Below are 27,544 nucleotides of genomic sequence, written 5' to 3' on the forward strand. Positions count from 1 at the left end.
GGATAGTGCAGCCCTAGATGAGCTCATCCAATCTCATCGCCTTAAATCCCACATACAATACTTGCAAAAGAACTCTTAAAACTCAGTAACAACCAACACCACCAACCAATTAAAAAATAGGCAAAAGACCTTAACAGACACCTCACCAAAGAAAATACTCATATATAGATGGCCAATAAGTATATGAAAAGATATTCAACATATTAGGAAATGGCAAATTTAAATAACAATGATATACCACTGCAGACCTATTATAGTGGCCAAAATTCTGACAATACCAAATACAGGATAGGTGGTGGGAAAGCAAAATGGTACAGCCACTTTGAAAGACAGTTTGGTAGTTTCTTTACTTTTTTTTTTTTTTAAGGAGGGCACACACAGCTCACAGTGGCCCAGGCGGGGATCGAACGGGCAATCTTGGTGTTATCGGCACCACGCTGAGCTAACCAGCCACCCCAGGTAGTTTCTTACAGAACTAAACATACTCTTACATATGATCCAACAGTCACACTCCTCAGTATTTACCCAAATAAGTTGAAAACTTATGTCCACATAAAAACCTGCACATAGATATTTACGGCAGCTTTATTCATAGTTGCCAAAACCTGGAAGAAACCAAGATGCTTTTCAGTAGGAAATGGATTAACAGTGGTACATCCAGACAATGGAATATTACTTCGCACTTTAAAGAATTGAGCTATTAAGCCATGAAAAGACATGAAGAAATCTTAAATGCGTATTACTAAATGAAAGAAGCCAATCTGAAAAAGCTACATACTATACGTATGTCCAACTATATGACATTATGGAAAAGGCAAAACAGTAAAACCATCAGTGACTGCGAGGAGCTAGAGGAAGAAAACTCAAGGGACTGCGGGGAGTGAAGCTATTCTCTGCACGATACTATAATAGTGGACACATGTCTTTACACATTTGTCAAAACCCAGAGAATGGACACCACCAAAAGTGAACCATAATGTAAACGATGGACTTTGGATGCTGATGATGTGTCAGTGCAGGCTCATCGATTAGAATAAACGTACCCTCTGGTGAAGGATGTGGACAGTAGGGAAGGCTATGCATGTGTGGATACAAGGGATGGGAACTCTGCATTCCTGCTCAGTTTTACTGGGACCCTAAAACTGGTCTACAAAATAAGACCTTTTTTCTTTTAATCTCATATACTCACTGCCAACGCCCAAATTTCTATCCCTAACCCAGAGCTCACACCTGAATGCTTGACTCCATTACTAAACCATCTGCTCAACATCTCCGCTTGGTTATCTAAAAGGAATCCCGTATTTAACATGTGCGAAAGCAAACTGCTGGTTTTCCAATTTCAGCAAATAGTAACTCTGCTACTCAGCCCCTGGAGTCATCCCTGACTCTTCTCTGTCTCTCACATCATCAGTTAATCTGTCAGCTGTACCTTCAAAAAATACCCAGACTCTGATCACTTCTGATCATCTCCACCGCTGCTTTTAAATTCAAGCAACATTTAATGCAGACGACTACAAAAGACTTATTGTTCTCCCTATTTCTGCACATGTATGCCTACACACATATTCGACACACAATAACCACAGCCACTTTTAATAACTGAAATCAGATGTCACTTCCCTGTTTAAAATCTTTCAATGACTTCCTATTACATTTCGAATAAAGTCCAAACCCCCTGTTATGGCCAGTCTGGCTCCTGCATCTGTGAACTTCTCCTACCTCTGGCCCCTCTTTTTTTTTTTTTTTTTTCTTAATTAGGGAATATTGGGGAACAGTGTGTTTTTCCAGGATGTCAAGTCGTTGTTTTTCAATCTAGTTGTGGCAGACACAGCTCACTGGCCCAGGTGGGACTCAAACCGGCGACCTTGGTGTTATGAGCACTGTGCTTCAACCACTGAGCCATCTGGCTGCCCCTGGCCCCTCACTCTTTACCCATCTTGTATTACTTGAACACACCCAGCACTCAGTGCTTTGGTTGCCTCTGCCTGGAACCCTCTTCCCATGGATATCTACCTGGATCGCTCCCTCGCTTTGGCTCTCTACTCAAATGTCTCCTTGTCAGACAGACCTTCCCCAAGCACCCTCTACATAAAAAAGCATACCTCATATACACACAATGTCATTCTCTATCTACTTACCAGTACTTACTCTTCTTCTGAGCATTTATCACCACCTAACCTTACAGGTATTGATCTGTTTCTTTACGGGCTATCTACCTCCACTGGAAGGTCAGCTCCTAAAGATTGGGGACTATGTCCTAATCACTACTCTATCTCCAGCACCTAGCAATGAATGAAAGACCTGAAGTCAGGTCATCTTTGTGAAGCTTTCTGAAATTCCCACACATGAAATTTATTGTTCTCCCCCAGGGGTTTGTACATATGTAAGTATCACCTCAAGATGTAATTAATTTCAGGGACTTCACTCACCTTCCTAGGTACAGAACATAGCATGGGATTCAAAGCCATATCTTGTCATGCTCAGAAGCCAGACGACCTGGATTCAAATCCCAAACCCAACACTTACTATTTGTGCAATTTTGGGCAAATTACTGAATTATTCTGTGCCTCTGTTTCCTAACGTATAAAATGGGAATAACAACCTCATAGTGCTGTGAGGATTATATGGGGTATAACATGTAAAGCCTTTACACTTGTGCCTGGCACAGAGTCAATCACTCACTAAATGTGAGCTATTAGCAAAGACATAAGCATCCGAATATATGATTAACAATCCTTGGCTGGCAATGCTAAAAGCCAGTACTACACTGGCCTATAAATTTCTTAAGGGATGGTGTGATTTTTCTTCATTCCTATCATAATGCCTGATCACAGCATACACTCAGCTCAATACATGTATGTGGAAAGCTCAGAAATGAAAGATTACTGAAAAAGAAAAGATGGTACAAGAAGTGAAGAGGTATGAAACAGGAACTCAGCCCTAATCAGTGTAAAATAATCCTAATAAAAAAGAAATAGAAAAGAGAGCTAAGGACATTATGAAACTCAGATTTTAAAATCCTTTGTAAAAGAGATGGAAGGAGACCATGATCAACTTAAATGGAAACAAAGTAGTGAAAACGTGCCAAAGAGTCAGGAAAACAACAGACAGAAGGAGCTTTTTTCACTGTGTTCAGAACACGAACAGGGAGAGCCAGGCCTACTGTTCAGGGCAGATGGTGCGCTCCTGACAGATGACAGGAAGAAGGCAGAGAAGGCAGAACAAGCGGCTTCCATTCTATCCACCAAGGTTCATTACCAGGAAACTGCAGCCTCTCACATGTTACTCAGTTCATCTACACAACCCTGGAGGTAAAGAGGGCAGGCAGGATTCCTCTGTCTATGGAGTAGGAAAAGGATATGTGGGAAGTTCACCCCAAAGTGGCAGATCCAAAATTAGAACATGGATTCTTATCACTATCCCATAGTCTGCTTGGTGAGAGAAACTGCCATGGAAAATCCAAATCTGTATTTTACAAACTCCTCTCTTCTAAAAAAATTAAAACCCTAATTTCATGACTTCTTTGGGACCCTATTAATTTTAAAAAAGCTGGGCTGGATGACTTACAAATAAAATTCTGGTAAGGTACACAGAACAATGTTGTCAAACAAAACTGAGTAAGTCTTAGATTCATCAGTTATTAATTTGTGCCTTGGGCAAGTCATTATACCTCTGAGCTTCAGGTCCAAATGGGCTTGCTATGGGGGGTTAAATGAGATAGCCCAAGAAAAGCAACTAAAGCCATTGGCATCATCCTGACACACAGCAAATCTCTGATAAATGTTAGCAGTCATTGCTATTGTTGTTAGTGTAACAGAAGTATAATATTAGGTGTTCTGTATCCTGTTTCTGCAGTAAACAGAAGTGAGGCTTCTGTATAAGCAATACAGACAAATAAAAGATATAGACCTATTATAAACATGAATCCCACTCACGCACTCTGGGTCACATTTGTGTCTCCATACACTTCTGTCACATGGGTTTTGAAAAATAACCCTTCATTTTCATGTTTTTTGTGTTTTTGTGTGTGTTTGTTTTACCAACTAGCAGCAAATCAAGAAAACATGGAAGAACACCTAGAAAAATATCACCAGGGAAAGCAATCACCTGGGAGGCACGGCAGCCTTTGGAGTCAACTCAACAGGGGTGCAAAACCCCAGCTCTACCACTCACAATGTAAACTGGAAATATCAAAATGAACTCAGTTTTCAAATAATTTATTCTCTATCTCCAGCCACTGAAAAGGCCTAAAAGAGAAGACATTCTAGAAGCAATAAACACACCCAATGCCCAGAGCTTAATTTCTTTATACCATTTGCAACTAAAAGGAACCAGGTCCCCTTGGAGAAATGGCGGATTCCAGGGTCTGGAACAAGACATGTGTAGGATAAATCTGGGGCTTCTCGTAGTGCCAGAAAACAAGAAAATGCTCATGGACAAATAGGAGTGTGTCACAAGAACAAAGGAGATAGTTTAAAGGACCTCTCACTGGTCAAATTTGGAATAATTTTAGCATCAAATAGAATAATGAATGTAATTGACTACAACACCACACTGAATAATCTGAGTTCTTAGTGATCCTTAAAAAGGAAAAAAGGGGGAGGGGAGAAAGCTCTTCTTGCAGAAGAACGTCAGCTAATAAAAAATAGAATGACAGAGGCAGAAAAATCACTATTCTTCCACTTTATATACTTATTGTAACATAATCAATCCTAATTAGCAATAATTCCATAATATCTAATATCCAGATGATATTAAGATTTTTCTATTCCCAAGAATGTCTTTTTCCAAAATTGAGATTCAATCAAAGGTTTGCACGTCACATTTTTATGTCTCCTTAGTTCATTTAATTCCACAATAATCCTCCCCTCCCCACTCTTCCCCCATCACGGCATTTTTTAAATTTTTTTTTAAGAGTACTGAACAGTTGTTTTATAGAACATTCCACGTTCCAGGTTGATCACATTATTTTCTCATGGTGAGTTTAACTTGTTTCTTGTATTCTCTTATATTTCCTATAAACTGAAAGTTAGGTCTACACTTCAGATTAAATACATTTTTTACAGAATGCTTCAATGGTAATGCTGTGTTTCATAATGCATCATATCAGGGAACACATAAAGCTAGGTCGTCCCACTGTTCCTTTATTTGGATAAGGTAAAGCCCACCATCTCGCACCATTTTAAAGGTATACTTTACCCTGTGAAAGTATTAAATAATTTGTGGTGATACTTTGGTACTTGTCAATATCCTGTTCCCCCACACCATTTAGATAATGATTTTATTACAGTATCCATTGACAATCCTTGTCCGAAACTACACTGTGAGGTTCACAACCAACAATAAAGTTTGGCAAAACCAGAAAATCTGTCAAAAGGAATGTTGATAAGGATGTAGAAAAACAGGAAGTTGTGTGTACTACTGATGGGAGTGTAATTCAGAAGCAATTTGGAGATCAACTTGGCAGTTTCCAGTAAAACTGAAAATGTGTGTATCATACTACACAACAATTTCACTGGGGTAGGGCTTATTAAAAACTGCAATTCATGACCCATCAGTAGATTATAAAAATCAAATTAGTGCCTCTTGACCAGCATTTTTGTGTGTATGTTAAGGAGATATGCATACAACATAGAAGAAAAACATCAGAGTATAATGCATGTAATAAGGTTAAGGACTGTTCCATAAAATTTTTGCTTCATTTAAATTTATACGTATACATGAGCGGATACCACACTGTACTTAAAATATATTTCTTATTATACAGACTGTAGTCAAAACCATTTTTGAAAGCCATTGCCCAAGAAACATTCTCAGCCCAGGTGCACAGAGACATTTACAGCGATGTTCACAGTAGCACTGTGTATTAGTGAAAAACTGGAATCTAAACGTCCATCAGTAGGAGACTGGATAAACAAAATATGGTATAGTCATACAGTGGACTCTATACAGAAGTTAGGATGAATATTGTATATCAATATCAATATGGGTAAATCATAAAAACATGATGCAGAAAAGAAACAAACAATATGATACCTCTTATATGAATTTTTTTGAAACACCCAGAATGGTTCTATTATTTACTGAGACATATACAGTGGTACCTCGGTTTTCGAACGTAATCGGTTCCGGAAGACCATTGGAGTTCTGAAACATTCGAAAACAGCCCACAGCTAGGCCTCAGGATCTTGCACTCAGCAGAAGCCACGTGACATGTTCGACTTCTGAGGCATGTTTAAAAACTGAAGCATTTACTTCCGGGTTTACGGCGCTTGTAAACCAAAATGTTCGTCAACAGAGACGTTTGAAAACTGAGGTACTACTGTATACAGTAAAAATGTAAAAACACAGACAGAAAGGATACAACCAACTTCAGGATGCCGGTTGCCTCTATGGAGTGCAGGAGGGGAATTGAATAGGGAGGGGTATATAAGGTACTTCCATTACATCAGAAATGTTTTATGTCCCTTCTTTTTTAAAATGTAAATAAAACAAGTGTTAATATTTATTAATTCTGAGCAGTAAGTACAGAGATTATTTTGTGATTAGCTCTTTTTACTTTTTCTATATTTTAAGATTTTTTTAATTTAAAAAGAATTTTCCTTTTATGAAAGCTGCCTTAAAAAAAAAAAACAGAGGGAAAACAAAAAAGAGAAATAATTATAGATAATTCAAACAGCCTAAAAACAACTGGGTGTTCAAAGTGTCTCTAATTCTTGGATTAAATCTCCCAGCCCCAAAAGGCAGCAGAGATACATTCTACCCCAGGCACTTCCCTGCTTCTCTTCCCTTGTCTTCTCTTTACATCCCAGGCACTGGGCAGCCTGTATATTTTGAGATAACTCCAAAACAGCTACCGTCTTCCTTATGAAAACTCAAAAAGGTTTGAGTTTCACCATAAGCATTAACAAATAATCAAATTCTAGAATGTCCTCAACTACCAGCACTTCACAGTTTATAGGCCTTTCCCCACATATTCTATAATTTGATGCTCAGAAAAAAAATCTATGAGGTCACATTACTATTACCCACATTTATAGATAAAGCTGATGCTCAAAGTGTCTAATGACCAATGAGGTCACAAGTCAATGACAGACTACAACCCCTCAGCTTCTGAATCTAATCACTCCTACAGTATGACAACGAACTTTCAACCATACAACACACCCCGAAAACTGGAGGGGTTGTCCACAACACTGGAGCTGTTCTGATTCTGATCTAACCCCTTTTCTTCATTCTTCCATCCTGATCTCTCTCCTCTCTTCTTCCAGACAGGCAGCCAAGAGCACGAGACCTGCCACTATTAACTCTTCCCTTCCCTGCAGCCACTCATGCTTCTTTTTCTTATAACTTCTTCAGATGAAGAGGCAGAAAGGGGAAACAAGCATGAACAAGGGGTCACAGAATGGTCCCCTTGACACAGGGACCCCTGCACCAAAGAGAAAGGACATTCCCACAGCTCAAGACTTAAGTCTCTCTCCTTCCACCTTCCAAGAGTCAGGGAGCAGGAAAACACTACAGAAAAGCCCAGGCTACACCTCTTTATCAGTGCTGGCAAAACTCCTTTACTGAAGGGATTTAATTAAGAAAAACATAAAAGTACCAGTTTTTTAATCGGTCCCGGGCTTCCAACTGGGCTCCCACTTCAAAGCTGATTCCTCGTCTGTTAGGTGGATGCTTTGTCATTTTCAGTCATCAACGGAGCTGCCTTTATTCTCCTGCAAAAGCCAATTAAATATTTATGAAACTTAGGCAAAGTCTGCCCAGAGTGTAGCATCACTCACTACACGTAAAAGACAAACAGGCATTATTCAAAACACAAAGCTGCAGGAAACCCTGCCTGGGCTCTTTCGTGCCTGCCCGCATCCTAACACAGGTGTGTACCCTCCACTGGGTCCTCTATTATGCAGCACCCTGCAGTCTCTGGACCTGGGAGGAGAAAGGATTCACCTATAAGGGGCACCCCTCAGAACTCCAAGAAAACAATTGCTCTCAACGTTAAATTTAATCACTTGCTGACGCAGTCAACATATATCTGCAGAGAGACTATTTAGGAAAATAGTCAAAGGCCAAAAGAGAGAGTTCCTGCCCTCATGACGCCTCCAGTCCATGGAGGAAAGACAAAAATGTAGCCGGTAAACAGATAAATGAAATAACTGCAAGCTGCACCTTCTGTGAATGTCAAGTGCTACAAAGGAAGCAAACAAAAGCAGAGACACTAATAATTCCTGGCCCTACCTTTGGAAGCCTGGACAAAAAAGATCTATTTATACTTTCTTTGATCTATTTATATTTTCTACTTCTTCTTGAGTACATTCTGACAATCTCCATTTTCCTAAGTAAATCTTTATGGAGCCTTTGGGTACCGAGACTGGTAGTCATTTTATATATAAGTAAAATCTATCTTTAGGTGCTAGTGGTGGTTTTGATGCAAATAGAGCCACTTGAGCTCTCGAAGCAGTGGAGCAGGCCACCTCCACACAGCGAGCTACCCCTAAATTCTTTGCCACTAAACTTTGGCCCTCAACAGCCTAACAATACCCAAGCAACGCCAGAGCACTGCCAGGGCAAAATCTACCGCAGATCAGGAGCACAATCTTGCAATGGATGAATGTGGAAAAAAAATCACAGAAGTGGGTCCGTCACATCTCAGGAGGAATCTGCTTGCAGTAAGTGTATTACATGAATAGGCAGGATGCAAAATTACACCACTTTGAGCTCACATTAAAACACATATACGTTGTTTTTTTAAAGTGGAAGAAAAAAAAAAACACGTTGTAGGTGATTGTTCTTTGCCTCTCAGTTTCCTAAATTTACACAGTTTTTTTCACAGCAGAAATTTTCCGGAAGAAAAATAACACGTTATGTGAAGGATGAGCTAGCTATCCATTAGACACCCTGTTCCGAAGGACTGACATTGGGAAACACACAAAGCAAATCAAACTAAGGCAGGAATGGTTGCTAGTTGTAAATTAAGGAAGCTGAAACCTAATAAACTGAGAAGCTATGTTAAGCAGGAGAGCTTCATGTGGACCCCGGGGGAAGGGAGTCAGAGGTTTGACTGGCCTTACCTAACACTCTCCAGGAAAATAAAATACCAAATCTGGTGCAAGTAAATCCAATCAAGAGAAAAGTCTTCATTTTGGCTTGCCTGAAATACCACATCAAGTTATCTTTGTATCTCTGACCTCATGCGCATCAAGTAATATTCAGATTAATAGTTTGGCATCCCAGATTATATGAAAAGGTGGTGCCAAACAAGAAGAAAGGCACTGAACACTCACTGAGCTGCTGGTGAAAGGGGGATGGTGATAATAATAGTACCTAGCTGCAGGTAGTGCGTGTGACAGGATTAAATGAGATGATCCATTTAAAGAGCACAGGGCCAGTACAAAGTAAGGACTATATTGTTACATAGTAGCCATTAATAATTCTATTATCACAAATGAGGAAATTAAGCTTAAAGTAATTTGGCTAAGGTTCAGGTGCTCAGTGGCAGGCCCCAGAACAAAAGCCCAGGTCTGCTGGATAAGCTTTTAACTTATCCATTCTTCAGGGCCTTAGCTTTTCTTCTAAAAATCTCCAGCTTGCAGAATAAGAAGGAAAAGGAAGTATGTTCAATAAGGACACCAAGAAAAACCAAGAGAAACAAATCTGATGCAATCTGTATTTATACAGGATTCCATTAAAGGCCTTGGCAGGACTTCGAATTACTCCTTTACAGTCCAATTTCCCTACAATGGGACACCACTGCTACACAGCAGACAGAGAGCCTCGCTTATTTCCTTAAATACAATATTCAGTCAATGCCCCTGTATCAATGACAATGAAAGCTTTAACTGTACACTGCGTAATACAGTTTGAAAGCATTTTCACAAATGACAAACTAGGAGAAAATAACTGCAACACATATGACAAAAAGCTAACTTCCTTTATTAACAAAGAGTACATACAAACCAAGAACAAAAAAGTCAACTCACTTAAAAATGGGCAAAATGTAAGAACTGCAGATCACCGGAGGGAAGGAGGGGAATAAGGCAAAGAACTAATAAGCATGTGGTATTATATCCATATAACCTCACCCTAAATTAAAGAAAATGAAAAGCGAAATAACAATTTTCCCCTTCTCAGATAGGCAAATCTCAGAAAGGTAGGCTACCCAACGTTTACAGGGATGAGGAGAAAAGAGTCTGCTTATATATACTGTTGAGAGAAGAATAAATTGCTTTTCTAGAGGCAACTTGGCACTACCCACAAAAATGCACATACCTGAAACCCCGCAGTCCCACTGCCGTTAACTTATCCTACAGATACATCCCCCAGAGTCTGCCAAAATACCTGTAAGAGTGAGCAATATAACTTTGCGGTTTCTGAGGCTACACTCTCCATCAAGAGGCCTCCTCCACAACTAAATTGAAGCAACTACTTGACTTGGAGGTGATGGGTCCTGGAAAACACACTTAAAAAAAATAAAAGTGAAAAATAAAAATGAGGCCTAATTAAATGAATTATGCTTCATCCATACAATAGAATGTTGTACAGCTATTAAGTGGAATAACGGCAATCTACAGATGATGTGAAGCCATCTGCCAGATACAGTGACAACTAACAAAAGGCCTGGTATACGTAGAGGCGTATGTATGGTATTATGCCTTTTATGTAAACAAACACATAAACAGACAGATCCATTACAGCACATTCATAAAGTGATTCCGTGGAAGAAACTAAGAAACTGTCTAAGCAGTTCCTTTAAACGAGAGGAATAGAGCATGAAAATTTGACTTTTCACTTTTTACCTTTCTGTATTGTTACAATTTTCTAACCTTAAGAATATACTTCCAGGGATTATCTAGTTGGTAAGATTTTAATTTTTGATTACTTCTTTATATTTTTAAAAAACATTATTTAAATATGTAAATCTTAGTGTTTAGTGTTAGGCTCTGCTAGTGCTGGTTGGACAAACTCTCTCTTTTGGGTAACAAAAATGGTGACTTAGATGGGACTTCGCCCTGAGTGGGCTTTCTGCCTGTGGTTCAACAACCCCTGGCTGGGACGGTCTCCCTAGATTCTGTCCAAGCAGCTGCCTGGATTAATTGCTCCAGGGACAGACCTGTAATGCTTGCTGCTGACCAGACGTGGCTGACCTACGGAGCTTCCATTTCCAGTGAGAGAAATTGGGTTCTTGGCTTGGAAGATGTCTACTAGACATAATTGGAAACTGGTTTTATTATCAAGGCTTTGTCTGGGTTGTCATGTTTGAGAGAGAGATGCAGAGACTTGGATATGACCAGAAAGTTTTAAAGAATTAAGATTGACTTTGGAAGCCAATAAATGCCCCTTGGGATACCAGCCTGGTACCTGGCTTACATGGGTCACAGCAGGGTACACCTGTTACTCTCTACTACTGTTGCTATGGTCTCTGATTATAAATTGAACACGCATAATGTCCCCTCTAAGGCTCGGAGACCATCACAGCAGAGGCGAGTGCATTGTAAGAGCCAGATAAGAGGGGCACAATGGGCAGACAAACCTGACTCCATCTTGAAGCTAGTCACCCTTCTTAATTGAACCTAGACCTGTTGCCCTATTTCCCTCAAGACTGAGGAATGAACAACAAAAAGGAGAGATTTGTAACCCGCAGAACCAACTCAAAATGGGCTTATCCTGTTTAAAAAGATACCGAGTTGCTTTTCAGAGACAACAGACCAAAACTGTAAGTCATGCAGCTGAAGCATGTGTAGAGGAGAGAACTTTGATCTCCAGCTGCACCAAAGAAACAAAGTCTTGCCCCCTCACTCCCCAAAACCAAAGGACAAGGACACAATCAGAACCGGAACACTGGAACCCTTTCAGAGGTACAGGGTCCACTGTCCAGGAAGATGGGTGCCGAAGCCCCTTACCATAAATGGGCAGGCTCCAAGGTCCTCCAATTAACTGCTCCACCAGTGCTTCCACATACCTATTGCCCCAACCCCTTAAAAACATACATCAAACCCTGGATCGGGGAGTTTGGGTTTTTGAGCCATAGCTTTCCCCTTCTCCTTGCTTACCGCTTTGCAAATAAAGTAACCCCAATTTCTTCACTGCAGTTACCAGTGTTTAGTGTTAGGCTCTCCAAGTGCTGGGTGGATGAACTCTTTCTGTTTGGTCACAACTGCAGAATTATTCACAATAGCCAAGATACTGAAACAACCTAAGTGTTTGTCTATGGGCATATGGATAAAGAAGACACACTATGGATTATTATTCAGGCCTAAGAAGGAAATCCTGCCATTTGTGACAACATGGATGGACCTTGACGGCATTATGCCAAGGGATATAAATCAGAGAAAGACAAATAGTGTTTTACATCCCGTGTGGAATCTAAAAAAGACAAACTCATTCAAACAGAGAATGGAATGGTGTTTTCCAGGATTTGGGGGATGAGGGGAATGAAAAAAAAAAAGGGTGCAAACTTTCATTTACAAGATGAATAAGTTCTAGGGACTTAATGTATAGCATGGTGATTATTGGTAATAATACTGTATCATACACTTGAAAGTTGCTAAGAGGGTAGATCTTCAACATTCTTATTACAAAAAAGAACTGGTAATTATGTGACACGATGGAGGTTAGCTAACACCTGGGTGGTGATCATTTTCCAGTACACAAGTGTATCAAATCATCGCATTGTAAATCTTAAACTTACACAATGTTATGTATCAATTATACCTCAATAAAAAATTACATATTAAATAATCTTATACTACAGTATTGTACAGGATCTTCACAACCGCCACATGATTAGGACTAAATGTCACGTCCCCATGGTAAAGACAGGGAACTGAGGCGCAGAAAGAAACCAAGGTACACAGGGGTTAGCAGCTTTCAAGGTCCTCCAAGACAGGAGACATCCATCTTAACATAGGTAACAGGATTTTCCCAGAGGCAGACAAACCACTTCTCAAAGGCCCTTCCTCTTTCCCCTACCAAAGTCGTTTCTATGCTTATATTCGTGCCATTAGATATAAACATAATTTGAATACAAGATTAATCAACCAAGTGCTTTTCAAGTGTTGTGTCAGAATTACCACACCATTATATAACAATAGAAATACTTAATTTTTCAGAAAGGACAAAACCTAAGACTGATCCAGCAGTGAGGAAACTAGAACACTTGAACCACTGCCTAGGGCCCTGACTATAACCATCTTTTTATACCTCAAACTGGAAGCAAGGAACAAGCTGTAAAACTGCCTATGCACTTGGGCTCAGTAATTTCAATCTGCAAAATACAGCTCAGGATAAAAATAAATCATTTGTGAAAACAAGGAAAAAGCAATGGCTCTTTACATACAATTCTGGGGAAACTAGATATAGTTCATATGTTTTAAGAACAAGAAAATATGTAAGCAAAACCTAATATAGTGGGACTACACTATAAGCTCTATTAGGGAAACGAATGACTGGTGTTCAACAAACGCCTGATAAACGAAATTAAGAAAGCTACCAAGCTACTAAAATGACGAGGATGTGAATTAACCTCATAAAAAAAAAAAAGAGCAGATATAAAATACCCTTATGCAGACTAACAAGACCTACATAAAAAATTTATGATTATAATAGCTAACTCTACACATACTGTCATGTAATCCTTACCACAACCACAGAGGTTAAGCGCTATTACTAACCCTCATTGTAAAGATGAGCAAACAGAGGAACAAAGAAAAATTAGGGACACCCTAAGACACCCATATCATAAGAGGCTGAGCCAGGATTTGAATCTAGGGCTGCGTGGCTTCCAATTCTTAACCACTACGTTTGTTTACCAACTACATCTTTGAGTTCTCTTTCCTAACTTATCAAATGAGGATTAATGGCCCCTATCTTGGGTGCTTATTATAAGGATTACTTGAGAAAAGATCTGCAAAGCCCGTATTTGTCTAGAAAAGAAGGTATTCAAAAAATGGCAGGAGAATTTTCTGAATTCGTGATACATTTACAGTTAATGATATACACACTGATAAGGACTCTGGGTTTTCTTTTTGAAAGAGGTAAAAAGAGTACTATAGCCATGGTAACTGCAAGTCCTGCCCTCAGCAACCCCATTGTGCTGAGAAAAGGTATTGAGGGCTTAAAGCAACCCAGAATTAAAGTGATAGATGGGTATGGAACAAGACGTTTCAACTAGTCAGCTCTGAGTCAGGCTTGGGGGAAACAGACTCTGTCACACTCAAGGAATGACTGTCAAACCCCAGAAACTACAGATCAGGCTTTGGGACAATTTAATAGTACTTACCACCAGGACTGCATTCCACCTCCTCCATTAAAGGGTGATGGTGCTTTTTAAACTTAATGCAACCCCCTTTCAATTGAGGGGCACTGCAAGTGAAAGACCTGCTTAAATCTTTAGGCCTCCTCCATTCAATAGTTATTGAGTGCCGGTTAAGTGCTGGAGATAGATACTAAAGATGAGATAACCCCAACCCTGTTCTCTAGTGGGGAAGGCAGGCGAAAACAAGATAAACACAGACAAAGAAGAGAATTTCTGGCAGGCTAAGTACTATGGCTAAAAACCCAACAAAATAATGTAAACTAGTGACATGGGAGGACCCTTTTAGATGAGGCAGTTAGAATGGGCTAGGAGCTGAGGTCTGAGCAGAGATCTAAATGACAAGGAGACACCCATGTGAAGATCTAGGGGAGGAAAATTCTATCTAGGCAGAGGCAAAGTCCTAGAGGTCAGGGGCCTCAGGTGGGAATGAGCTCCCTTCCGTACCGGGGCCCTGAGCCTAGGAGGTGGAGACTCTGCCTGCTGTCCCAGAAAAGCATAAACAATATTCATAGGTCCAGTGACACATAGGTCTCACAGGAGGAAGCTTTCAAGGGCCTCTGCCAAAGTTCTGTGTTGGAGGAAGACCAGGGAGTGCATAGGGATGGGAGCAGACAGGCTTTAGACTCAATTCTGGCCAGTCCTGGGAGGCTGAATGAAGATGAGAAGAATCACTGAGCCTCCCTCTGTTTGCCCATCTATAAAATGAGATTAATAACTCCTACCTCCTGGGTTTATTGTGAGGAATGAGTTAATGGATGTTAAGTGCTTAGCACAATAAGCACTAAATACTCAGTACTGGCGATAAAATGGTTGTGTAACAGTAGTACAAACAAAAAGGACATCAGATACAAAGGATTACAGTCAATGTTATTATGAAATACTAACAAATAGTGTCCAATATACTAAAGAACATAAAATGAACAACTTTAGTCCTAAGGAAGTGACAAGTTGATTCAAGTAGCTGGAACGGCCTCTTCACCACTGTCCTCAAGTTTCAAGGACACAGAAGGAAGACTGGGTCTAAAGCAAAGACCATTTCCATTCCTTCAGGCCCTTTCCTAGGTCACACTAAAAGAGCTGAATTAGCCTTTTTTACTTGAAGGGCTAAGAAAGGAAGTAAACAGAAGGGGAGAGTCAGAGAAGGAGGAAGGGAGGAAAGAAATTGGCCAAAAAAATTCCCTTGCCTTCTTCCCAGATACTTGAAATGCTTTCTCCAAGACCCTAGCTTTTCCTCCCACAATTAAAATTCAGACAGACAGCAAACACAGGTTGAGTTTACTCATTTCAAAGTACTGAGAACGAGCCGGCTAAGTCAGCGGCTCTTCCCAGAGGCAGTGCCCAGGCTCGGCTCCAGAATATGTGCTGAATGACCTTTGGCGCATTACTCAACCTCACTGAGCTAATTATCTCACTCACAAGTTCCTTCTCGTTTTCTCCCCATCACAGTTTAAGGCCCAAAGACGGGCCAATGTGCCAAGCTAGAAACATGGGCATCGCCCTTGCTTCCCACTCTCAGTCAGCATTTTGTAACAGCTACTTCTCCCCTTGCTGAGTGGTTGCCCAGTCCAGGGTCTCCATCAGTTCTCATCCCATTACTGCAACAGCTCTCATGGAGCTCAAAGCCTCCCCAGACCCAAATCAATACTGTCTTTTAAGCTGACATCTTCTGACTGCCTATTTTATGACAGACACTATACTAAGTACCGTATTTTGCTGTGTATAATGCGCATGCACCCACATTTTTGGCCCAAAGTTTCAAGGGGGAAAAAATCTTTCATTTTAATTTTTTAATTCAAATTTTTATTTGTTTACATTTAGGTACTTGTTTTTTGTATTATATACTATAAAGGAATTTTAGCATTCATTTTTTAACAAATTATGGTACAAGAAATTTTATGTAATAATTACAAAACACAAGAACAGATACAAGGTACAAGAAATGTTATGTACCGGTAACAAACTTATGGTATTTACACATCATAGAAGGCCAAGAACTCTTCATCGTTGCAAGTTCGTGATAAGGTTAACAAAATCGATTATCGTTTTCCAGGGTATTTTGCATATGGATATCGTTATTGATTTCTAGAGTTACACTTTAACTCATAAGCATAAATAAAATAATTAAAAACATTTATATAAATAGGAATTAGTACTACCCATGTATAATGTGCATCCTTGCTTTTCCCTGACAAATTTGGGCAAAAAAGTGCACATTAAACGCGGCAAAATATGTTACTTTATATATATTAATACATCATCTGGGGTCTACTTCATAGGTTCGTAATGAAGATTATTATTATTCCTATTTTACAGATGTGAAAATAGGTTCAGAAAGTAAGCTACCCAAATGACAAAGCTAGCAATTATTGGGGGAAGGAATTAAAGCCAGGTAGTCTGACTCGGGTCAACTAGTACTGTGGCTAACCTTCCTCACTGCTACCTCCGTGGTATTTCTAAAACACAAACCTGATTGTAAGACGCCTCTGTTTAAAACAGTTCAGGTTATATGTCAATGGTATCTCAATTAAAAAAACAAACAAACAAACAAACAAACAAACAGGGGGCCGGGCCGGTGGCTCAGGCGGTTAGAGCTCCGTGCTCCTAACTCCGAAGGCTGCCGGTTCGATTCCCACATGGGCCAGTGGACTCTCAACCACAAGGCTGCCAGTTCAATTCCTCGAGTCCCACAAGGGATGGTGGGCTGCGCCAAGGGATGGTGGGCTGCGCCCCCTGCAACTAGCAACGGCAACTGGACCTGGAGCTGAGCTGCGCCCTCCACAACTAAGACTGAAAGAACAACTTGAAGCTGAACAGAACCCTCCACAACTAAGATTGAAAGGACAACTTGACTTGGAGAAAAGTCCTAGAAGTGTACATTGTTCCCCAATAAAGTCCTGTTCCCCTTCCCCAATAAAAAATAAAATAAAATAAAATAAATAAACTAAAACAAAATAAAATAAAAAATAAAAAACAAATAAACAGTTCAGTAGTTTCCCTACAGAACAGAGTTCAAACTACTCAGTGGAGCAGCAGGCGGTCGTGAGTTAACCATTATGACCAGACCAAACTCGATGGGAGCTTAAAAGGAGGGAAGCAGGGAGCCTTAGCAGGGGGGCAGTGGCGCACTGTGGTTATGACCAGAACTTTGTGGAGTGAGCCTGCCTGGTTTGGGGTCCCAGCTCCACCATTTCCCAGATAACCTTGCACAAGCCATTTCCTCTGGGAGCCTCAGTCTCATCTGTAAGAGAGATAGTACCAGTACCTACTTAATACCTTCACACAGGTGTTGTAAAGATAAAAACTTCGGTAGCACAGAGCCTGGCACACAGTAAGCTCTCAAGGTTATTACTGCTCTTACAGCCCACACACCCAGACTCCTTGCAGTTCCAACCTCCAGGTCTTTGCTCAAACAAGCTGCTTCCTCTGCCTGTCCTTCAGAATTGGGCCCAACCAGGGCTTACTAGGACAGGGGCTCATTTCAATACTGTCCCATGGCAGGGGTCAGTGGGCTCTCAACCACAAGGCTGTCGGTTCCACTCCTCGAGTCCCACAAGGGATGGTGGGCTGCGCCCCCTGCAACTAGCAACAGCAACTGGACCTGGAGCTGAGCTGCACCCTCCATAACTGAGACTGAAAGGACAACAACTTGACTTGGAAAAAAGTCCTGGAAGTACACTGTTCCCCAATAAAGTCCTGTTCCCCTTCCCCAATAAAATCTTAAAAAAAAAAAAAAAACTTCTCCGACGGCAGCCTGGCCTGCCCTCTGGGCCACAGCATGCAGCACTCTACACTGCAATTGCCTGTTTCTGAGCCAATCTCTCCCTAGGCACTGACCTCCTTACAGACACCCCCAGCATCTAACAAGCAAGCCTTGCCCTTACAGGGTGGTCAGATGCTTGTCAGAGATAACCTCAGCTTCCTCACTGGCAAAAAGGGAATAAAAACAGGAGAGAGACCAATACCACCCCTCTGAAGGGATGTAGGGATTCAAGGAGACAACCATGTAAAACCTCGCTCTTTGAAAAGTGCTATCCACGGGTAAATGTAGGAACTGTTTCTACTCCTTAGAGGCAGGGGGAGGAAGGCAAAACACAAGGAATGAGGCACCTGAAGACAGATCACAATTTCACCCCCGGGGCCAAAGAAAAGCTGTGTTCGGTTGTCATGGGGAGGCTACAATCTATAAACATCAGGAGCTGTGGAGTGGGTTTGTGTGGGTTCCTTTTAAGGGAGGGTGTCTTTTTTTAAATATACCTGACTAAACTGTTCTTACAGGATTCTTTAATTGAGGTATCACTATGTTACAAAGGAAAACAATTTGGAGATGTAGTCATTACTCCACAGGGCCTCCAAAGACATTTACCTGAATTACAACCCTTTCACTGCGTATGGGGTTTTAAAAATAAATAGTTTAACAGTTAATGAATTAATCACCTTATTCTTAAATATTAATTTTTATTCCTGGCCTTTACTTTTTAATACCAGGACATGGCTAACATTTACTTAGTCTTCACCACAGGTTAAATCCTTGACATATATCTCATTCCCAAGAACGCAGACAAGTTGGCAGTATTATCCCACTTTCCAGAGGAGGGAAAGGAGGCTTGGAGCAAATAACTTGCCCATGGTCACCAGCTAGGTGGAAGAGCTGGGATTTCAGAAGCAGGACCTCTTCCAAAACCCACTATACTTATGCTGCTTTTAAAAATAATACCTTTAGGGGGCGGCCGGGTGGCTCAGTTGGTTAGAGTGGGAGATCTGACCAACAGGGTTACGGGTTCGATTCCCACATGGGCCAGTGAGCTGCGCCCTCCACAACTAGATTGAAGACAACGAGCTGCCACTGAGCTTCTGGAGGGGTGGCCGGATGGCTCAGCTGGTCAGAGCGCGAGCTCTCAACCACAAGGTTGCTGGTTCAATTCCCATCCAGGGGATGGTGGGTTACGCCCCCTGCAACTGAAGATTGAAAACGGTGACTGGACTTGGAGCTGAGCTGCGCCCTCCACAACTAGATTGAAGGACAACGACTTGGAGCTGATGGGCCCTGGAGAAACACACTGTTCCCCAATATTCCCAATAAAATTTTGGGAAAAAAAATTAACACTTTTGGGATATCTAAACACTAATGAAATGAAAGGAGTACTGTTAAGTATGAAAATGAGGGGAAATTTTAAGTGTCTTTCTCTCTTACAGACAATAGTTACATAGTTATGAATGAAATACAAACTAACAAACTAACAAACAAGGTCCATGAGGGAAATTTTACAAACATTTGTGAGAGGAATAAAACAAAAATAATGGTGACATAGACAAGTCTTCACAGTTCAGCAAGTTTTGCTAACCTTATGAATTAGGTTTTCTTATTCCCATTTTACAGAGTAGGAAATGTAGGAAATGGGTAACATTTACCAATACGTACTTCCAATGATCAATGGGAGGCCGTTATGATACTTGAGTGTGGAAACAGAGGTCCAGACAGGTTAAGTGACTTGCCCTGGTGGATGTCTGCCTCCAGCGTCCACGCCAGTGAGAGGCCCAAGAGGTTTAAACCACATGCCCAAGTTACATAGAGCCCCAAGACAGTGGCAGATGCTGGAATTCAAATTCAGGCCTTCTGCTCTAAATCCTGGTTCTTACCACTACATGCCATGCAGCCTGAACACAAAAGGCCGCCTCTTTCTCTTGCCTTTCTCAATTACAGATGTATAATTCTCACAGAGGTCATAGCATGACCAATTTCCTACTCATTAAAGCACACTGGAGAGCATTCACTACTCCATGGGACAAACGGACAGTCGAGCAGCCCAAACCATCCATTCCCAAGTGTCTCAAGAAAGGGAGAAAGACAGCCTGAGCTGCGAAAGTGGAGCTTCTACAATTAAGGAATGTTTGCATGGTCAGGAATGGAATCTGGGGTGAAAGGGCAAGGCCACCCTTTCTCTCAGCAGTACCTCAGTCCTGGGTTCCAGGCTTCCACCTGTTTGATACTGTGATTAAAGTGACTTACTCAAGGGGGGGAGGGGGAGAGAAAGGGCGAGGGCGGGGGGGATGGCAGCTGTAGAGAGAGGAAGATGTAAGAACACCAGGATTGCAGACAAAGAAATCTGGACTCTATTAGCCATGACTCTGGACAAGTTACTTAATCTCAGTTTCCTCATCTACTAGACAAATTGTAAACATTGAATAAAATCCAATAGAGGGCCAGCCTGGTGGCTCAGGCGGTTGGAGCGCCATGCTCCTAACTCCGAAGACTGCCAGTTCGATTCCCACATGGGTCAGTGGGCTCTCAACCACAAGGTTCCCAGTTCAATTCCTCGAGTCCCGCAAGGGATGGTGGGCTCTGCCCCCTGCAACTAAAGATTGAACATGGCACCTTGAGCTGAGCTGCCGCTGAGCTCCTGGATGGCTCATTTGCTTGGAGCACGTCCTCTCAACCACAAGGTTGCTGGTTCGACTCCAGCAAGGGATGGTGGGCTGTGTCCCCTGCAACTAGCAACGGCAACTGGACCTGAAGCTGAGCTGCACCCTCCACAACTAAGACTGAAAGGACAGCAACTTGAAGCTGAGCACCCTCCACAACTAAGATTTAAAGGACAACAACTTGACTTGGGGGGAAAAAAAAAAGCTCCAATAGACTACTCAAAAAAATGCTTGGTGTAGTAATTATGATTGTAAAATGTCCACATTTCCAGGCCAGGGTTCCACAACCTAGAAATCCCAATACCTGTGCACCTGTAGAAGCAAGGAAGGCATGTCAATCCACCTAACCATGCACCTTTTCCATGCAAAAAAGAGACCTCTTGAAAGTCAAGTCTCCACGAGGACAAAGAGAGCCCAAATAGCATCCATGATGCCTGGGAGTCAGCCTTTTTAATCCTGGGATTATGTTTCCTGACACGGAATAAGCTCTCATTGAATACAACCATCGTTTTAAATCCTCCCCCAGCCTCCTCCTCTCCCTCTTTCCCCGAAGTCCACAGATTCAGGCACCACCTCCCTTTAATACAACTGTACTATTTACACTTGGTGACTCATACCAGGCTCCAAAAATTTTACGGGATTTCTGCAAGCTCATTGCTTCCATTTGGCCAAAGAAAGCAAAGGACAGCTGGATGGATACCTAGCCCAAGATCTAGCAAAGTTGTCACACCATCATGACGAATCAGGGTTTCAATTTGCAATAGGTTAACCCAATGGTAGTCAGTCAACAATCTGCAAGGTACAGTTGCTGAGAGATAAACAGGGACAGCATCCTCCCTTTTCTTTCCAAGTTTATAATCTTGGAAAGGAGGCTCTTAGCATACATTTTGGCTTAAAGAATGTTTATCAAGAAAAATGTAGGGCCGGCCCGGTGGCTCAGGCGGTTGGAGTTCCGTGTTCCTAATGCCAAAGGCTGCCGGTTAGATTCCCACATGGGCCAGTGGGCTCTCAACCACAAGGTTGCCAGTTTGACTCCTCAACTGGGATGGTGGGCTGCGCCCCCTGCAACTAAGATTGAACACGGCACCTTGAGCTGAGCTGCCGCTGAGCTCCCGGATGGCTCAGTTGGTTGGAGCGCATCCTCTCAACCACAAGGTTGCCGGTTCGACTCCCACAAGGGATAGTGGGCTGCACCACCTGCAACTAGCAACGGCAACTGAACCTGGAGCTGAGCTGCACCCTCCACAACTAAGACTGAAAGGACAACTTGAAGCTGAACAGCACCCTCCACAACTAAGATTGAAACAGGACAACAACTTGACTTGGAAAAAAGCCCTGGAACACACTGTTCCCCAAAAAGTCCTGTTCCCCTTCCCCAATAAAATCTTTAAAAAAAAAAAGTAAACTTCCCTCCATTACTTCCTAGAAAGATGAGGAAGGAATGTTGGAGGTTACAGACAAGGTGACCAAAAATATGGTGAATGTTTAAAAATTTTTTTTAAATTATAGTGAAAGACACATTGCCATTAACCCCCTCAAAATACTCCCCTTCGCTTCAAACACACTTATCCCATTGTTCTCGCCACTTTCTGAAGCAGTTCTGGAAGTCCTCTTTTATGAGTGTCTTTAGTTGCGCTGTCATGGTTGCCTCAATGTCCTGAATCAATTCAAAACGTTTTTCTTTCACGGTCATTTTGACTTTGGGAAAGAGCAAGAAGTTGCATGGTGCCAGATCCGCTGAATAAGGTGGATGAGGACACGCTGTGATGTTTTTATTTGACACAAATTGCCATACCGGAAGCAATGTGTGACACAAAGCGTTGTCACGATAGAAGATGAAGTAAAGACACTCACGAAAAAGGACTTCCAGAACTGCTTCAGAAAGTGGCAAGAACGATGAGGTTAAGTGTGTTCAAAGCAATGGGGAGTATCTTGAGGAAGATTAATGGTAGTGTGTCTTTTACTGTAATAAACTTTTTTATTTAAACATTCCATTGTATCGTTTGATCACATCTTATATACTTTAGAGCCCTGATTTCCACGCAGTGTCAGCAACTGCCTTTGTGAATAACCAGGTGTTCTCAAAAAACTGTTAGTTTTACTCACTGATGAAGTAATTTAAAATCTAGATTTCTTATCATTGCCTTTAGCATCTTGTCTGGGGTTTTGTGGCTGAGTATATTCCTATAAGGAAGAACACTTGGAAGTAATTTTTAAATGGTGCTTGCTCTTAGGATGCACTTTCAAATTTCAGATAGGGAGTTTAAGCACCTTTAAAATCCAGGAAGAAGTAAGTACCAGTAGCTGATTTCCCACAGATTATGGGAGACCTTGGGAGTAGAGGGCTAAAAGCATTACATCTCACTTTCCCCAACTCCAGCCCAAGGCAAACTACCTGCTTCCCTTTTAAATTTCATTCTACCTACACTGCTAATTCAAAGTGAAAAAGAAAGCTGGGATGGGGAGGTGGGGAAACATTTTTTAAATATACATCGGGTAAGAGAACTTACAAGTAAACATATTGTATGTAAATACAGTATCTCTCTTCATGAGAAGAGTAGCTTACATTTAATGGAGAATTCAAGGAAGACTTCTTTGATAAGTTTAGGCAATTTTGAATGAAATAAAACATGGAAGTGGCAGAGGACATGGAGGCAGAAGAACGCTGAAGTTGGGTGTGAGGACAAGCTGGACGCCTCGGCTGAAAAAGAGACAGTGGCAGAAGCGACTCGGACGAGAATGATTGGCAGCCTGCCCAACAGAGCACATGAAGGAAATCAGATCTGCTACAACAAACTCCCAGACACTGGGTTTCTAAGCAAGGTACTAACAAAGACTCAGGGCAGGGTAGACCTTGGAGATAATCAGCCCCTCACTTTACAAATGGGGAGAATGAGGCCCAGTAGCATTAAATGACTTGCCTGAGGTCTCACAGTGAGTGGAAGAGCTGGGACTAGAGCCAAATCAAGATCAAATCCGTTACTGAAGAGGATCTGACATTCATGTGAGGGATGGGGGAGGGGGAAGGACCAAGACACAAAACGGTCTAGTCATTCAGGTTTGTCCTGATTAGGGCCCAGAATAGGATCATGCTGGAAAAAGGCCATGACAGGTGACAGCCAGGGAAATAGGTAGAGATGACCTAAGACATTTAGAAAGGAAAAACCCACTAAGACTTAGAAATAGATTAGAGATGTGGGTACAAAGGGAAAGAGAGCATCATAAGGCATGACCCCCATCAAAGAAGGTCATCTTCCCACCAGCATTCGCCTTTCTGAAGCTCCCATACAGAGATAAGCCAGCAGCTTCCATTCAAGGTGCAAGCACCTGCCTTTCCCAGGCCTATTTCCAGAACCTGGAACACCAAGAAGGACCCCTTGGAAATTCCAACACCTGGGACCCTGGCAGTATCTCAGACTCCTTGCCCATGGTAGGAGGACAGGTGAGGAACCAGCGACACAAGCTGGCTGATGATCAGCTATGAAGTATTTACTAGAATGATTCTATGTCAAGAATTATGCTCACATTTAAGCAAGAAATATTTACGCACTTAAATTTAACAAAATACATAGCAATCAAACTCCTGGAGAAGTTTCAGCCATCGTTTTAAAAGCTAAATGCTAGAATAACTGAAACTGAGTATAACTAATAGTCCTCAGAAGGGGACCATGCCTGGTACAAACTTGAAGGGATGTGTCTGGATAAAGAGAAAATGGAAAATAATACCCCAGCATAAAGCTAACCAACCACCTTTCTATTTTCACAGAGAAATCTTTGGCTATTATGTATAGCATCTCACTACTCAAAGTGTATTTCAATAACATTAGCATCACCTGGGAATTATAAACACAGATACTCAGGCCCCGCCCTAAACCTACTAGATCAGAATCAGTATTTTAGCAAGACCCGCCCCTGCCCAAGTGATTTATACTCACATTCAAGTTTGAGAAGCAGTGGTGTAGTTGAACAGTGCACTGTACAGAGCAGTACACAGATAAGCACCAAACAGGCAGACGAAGTACCTGTTCACTTGCTGTATACCACAGTTTATGTACTGCTCAGACAGACCTCCAATGTTTTCTCATGAATTTGGTACTTACTAATAATGACCAAATAATCTAAATATGGCATCTATTTCACTTCCTGAAATAGCACAACCTAGCTCCAGGGCTTTCTTGAACATGAAATATAAAACAGCTTAGTTATTCTGAAAATATAATAATGGTTAATTTTATTCAAGTTCCAACACTGAGTTCAGCACACTTCTCCACAAGCCCCATTATTTCCTACAGGTTCCTGGGAGTCTCATTATATCCCCTAGCATCCCTAAGAAGCAGGTGCTTGGCAAACGTCCAATCTCCAAATGACATTCAGAAGGATGTAGTCCTAAAAATGCAGTATTTTCCTGCCTTGTCCTGCCAGTATAGCTTCGCAGGCCTAAACTCTCTCCTCCACAGAGGCCCCTTACAGCTGCACACTCAAGTACTTCCTAAAAAAGGAGAAAGGTCAGAGGTGTCATTATCCCATAAGCACTTGGGGTTTCAGCTGTGGCAAAATTAATCTGGTTAGGGGCTCAGGCGGAAAAGCCCTAAGTAAGATCTGGAAAGGCAGAGGGAAATACAAAAGAACCTACTGAGAGGCTCTTAAAGAGAGAAGAGGGCCCAGATACTTGTAGATTTTAAGGTGAGGGTTGGGAGCAAGGCTTGGCAGATATGTGAGAGGATGATAGGGAGAGTTAAGTCCATCCCCCACCTGCAACCCATGGACAAGAACAAAAAGACTAAGAGGTTCCTCCAAATGACCTCTTTTCTTGATAAAAGGAATGAAGAAAAGCCAATAGAGAGAGGAAGTTTTATTAGCTGAAACCAAGACTAAAAGAATTTCTTGAGGGAAATAAAGCAAAGAAGAAAACAGTACTATCAAGGCAGAATGGTAAAGGCAGCAAATCACCAGGAGGATTAAGAGTCCTGTGAATAACCAAAGAAATGAGAGGGGATTCATTTCCGGTTGGAATCCAGCGCTTGGGGCATCAGGTAGTCCTGGACCTGAGGTCACCTCCGGTGCCAGGGGAAGAAAGGGGAAAATCTCTACAGCCACCAGCAAGCAGAGCAGTGTCCAATGACAGTTAGAAACCAAAAAAATGCCTGGGGATAGAGCAAGCCGAGAGGGAAGAGAGTTCCTGTTACCAGAAATCAGAAAAAGGTAAAGTAGACATAGAAAAGGAAAACATGCAGACACCCCTTTAGGAGGGGGACCCTCCCTTTAGGGGAAGGGAATTCAGGAGGTGTGACTAGGAAGTGTGCTCAGAAAAAAAAGCCATAAAAGCAGAGAAAGTGTTGTGCTCAAGATACCCATTCATCAAAAGAAGAGGAAATGGGTGCACTGACCATAGGAAAAACACCTAAATGGAAATGGGAAGGAAAAAAGGGAAGGAAACCGAGGAAAGAAAATGTCTTGGAGGGCAGAAAAGCTCAAGAACCATGGACCATAGTTTGGTAAAGATCGGACTCAGAGAAAAAAGGTGTGCCCTCCCAGATTTAAGAAGCATCAGGAAGGTTACTGCTCCCTGAGAATTGTGTAACCAAGAGGGGTGCATTCTGTACATCTGGGGGTACACACTCTCAGACATTAAAATAAGTATCCCCCAGGAAATAAGGTAGTTCGATTTGGGGAACTCATGAAAAAAGATGCAAATCCAAAAAGTGACTGGAAAGTGCAGCAAATTCCCTTATTTGTGTAATTGCAAATATGTACCCTTAAACTTCAGGATTTCGATTTTATTTTCAGTAGCATCAGGAAACGAGGTGCACCCCAGAATTGCAGGGTTGGAGAAAAGAAGTGTCCCCTAAATTTAAGAAATTCTGGAAAGCATTTTGCCATATTTGGGGCCTGGAAAAGGGATTTTTCCTTGGATTTGTGGAAACAGAAGTACCCCAAAACTTGGTTACTGGACTCCAGGTTTGAGAGAGTCGTTAATGCGGCAAACTTCCAAATTTGAAAGGGAGTGCTTGCTCAGATTGAAGGCTCGAAAAAGGAAGTGTCCTCTCAGTTTGGGGGGGTCTGGGAAAAGGGATACATCCTGTTTGAGGGGCTTTGGAAATTGAGCTGGAGCCTCAGAAAGGGGGTGCACCACCCACATTTTCAAAACTAGAGAAAGGGGACACTCCCATAGTCGGGGGTTAAGAAAGGGGTGTGCTTCCCAGAATAGGATAAAACAGTCAATTAAAAAAAAAAAGCGTTCCCAAAGCACAAGAAAACAGCAAGGGCTGGTGGTGGAGCTCTCGGGGGCCTCACAGTTCAAGCTGTGGCCCTAGCGCTTACCCCCCACCCCCAACACGGCCCGCTCCGCGCCCTGGGCCCGCAACCCGCGGCCCAGCCCCCTCAGGCGGCGCTGATTGGCCGCGGCCGCCGTCACTCCAGCGGGCAACCCTGGGGATTGGGCGCCGCTCGCACGACCGCCACGCTCTCAGCAGCGGTCCCCGGGCCTCCCTCCGGGCTGGGCGAGACGGGCCAAGCAGGGAGCGGGGCCGGGCAGGGGACCCGAGCAGCGGTGGCGTCCGTAACCGTCCCCGCCCCCACGGCGCGCGCCTGGCGCGGGTTCGCCTCGACCCGGCTTCGGCCACCCGGCTTCGCCTCGCCGCGCCTCACCGCGAGCTCACCTCACAGCCCGGCTCCGGCTGCGCCGCTCCAGGACCAACCGACAGAAGGACTCTGCGTGCTGCGCACCACGTGACCCTCGGGACGCGCCCAGCGTATCCCCCGCCCCCCACATACACGCACCATCGCCACCACCAAGTGACGCAGCTCTCC

At 42.4% G+C, this 27,544-nt stretch overlaps 1 protein-coding gene across 8 annotated transcripts in view; it reads right to left on the minus strand.

Annotated features, from left to right (window-relative positions):
* The window catches only part of PHF20 (PHD finger protein 20), a 116,279-nt gene extending 88,735 nt beyond the window's left edge, over nucleotides 1-27,544 (minus strand). For 3 of the 8 annotated variants that reach the window (XM_074317600.2, XM_019733064.3, XM_019733056.3), the window contains exons 1-2: nucleotides 27,394-27,544; nucleotides 7,604-7,718 (exon numbers count right to left, since the gene is read on the minus strand). In XM_074317600.2, coding sequence (XP_074173701.2) covers nucleotides 7,604-7,686 — 83 coding nt within the window. In that variant the 5' untranslated portion in view covers nucleotides 7,687-7,718; nucleotides 27,394-27,544. Of the gene's footprint in view, nucleotides 1-7,603; nucleotides 7,719-27,393 lie in introns of those variants that run through there. The other 5 variants (XM_088789163.1, XM_088789161.1, XM_074317598.2 and 2 more) reach the window with 4 other exon arrangements.

The sequence above is a fragment of the Rhinolophus sinicus genome, chromosome 13 (assembly GCF_057876585.1).
Source record: "Rhinolophus sinicus isolate RSI-liver-muscle chromosome 13, RSI-T2T, whole genome shotgun sequence".
Classification (NCBI taxonomy): Eukaryota; Metazoa; Chordata; class Mammalia; order Chiroptera; family Rhinolophidae; genus Rhinolophus; species Rhinolophus sinicus.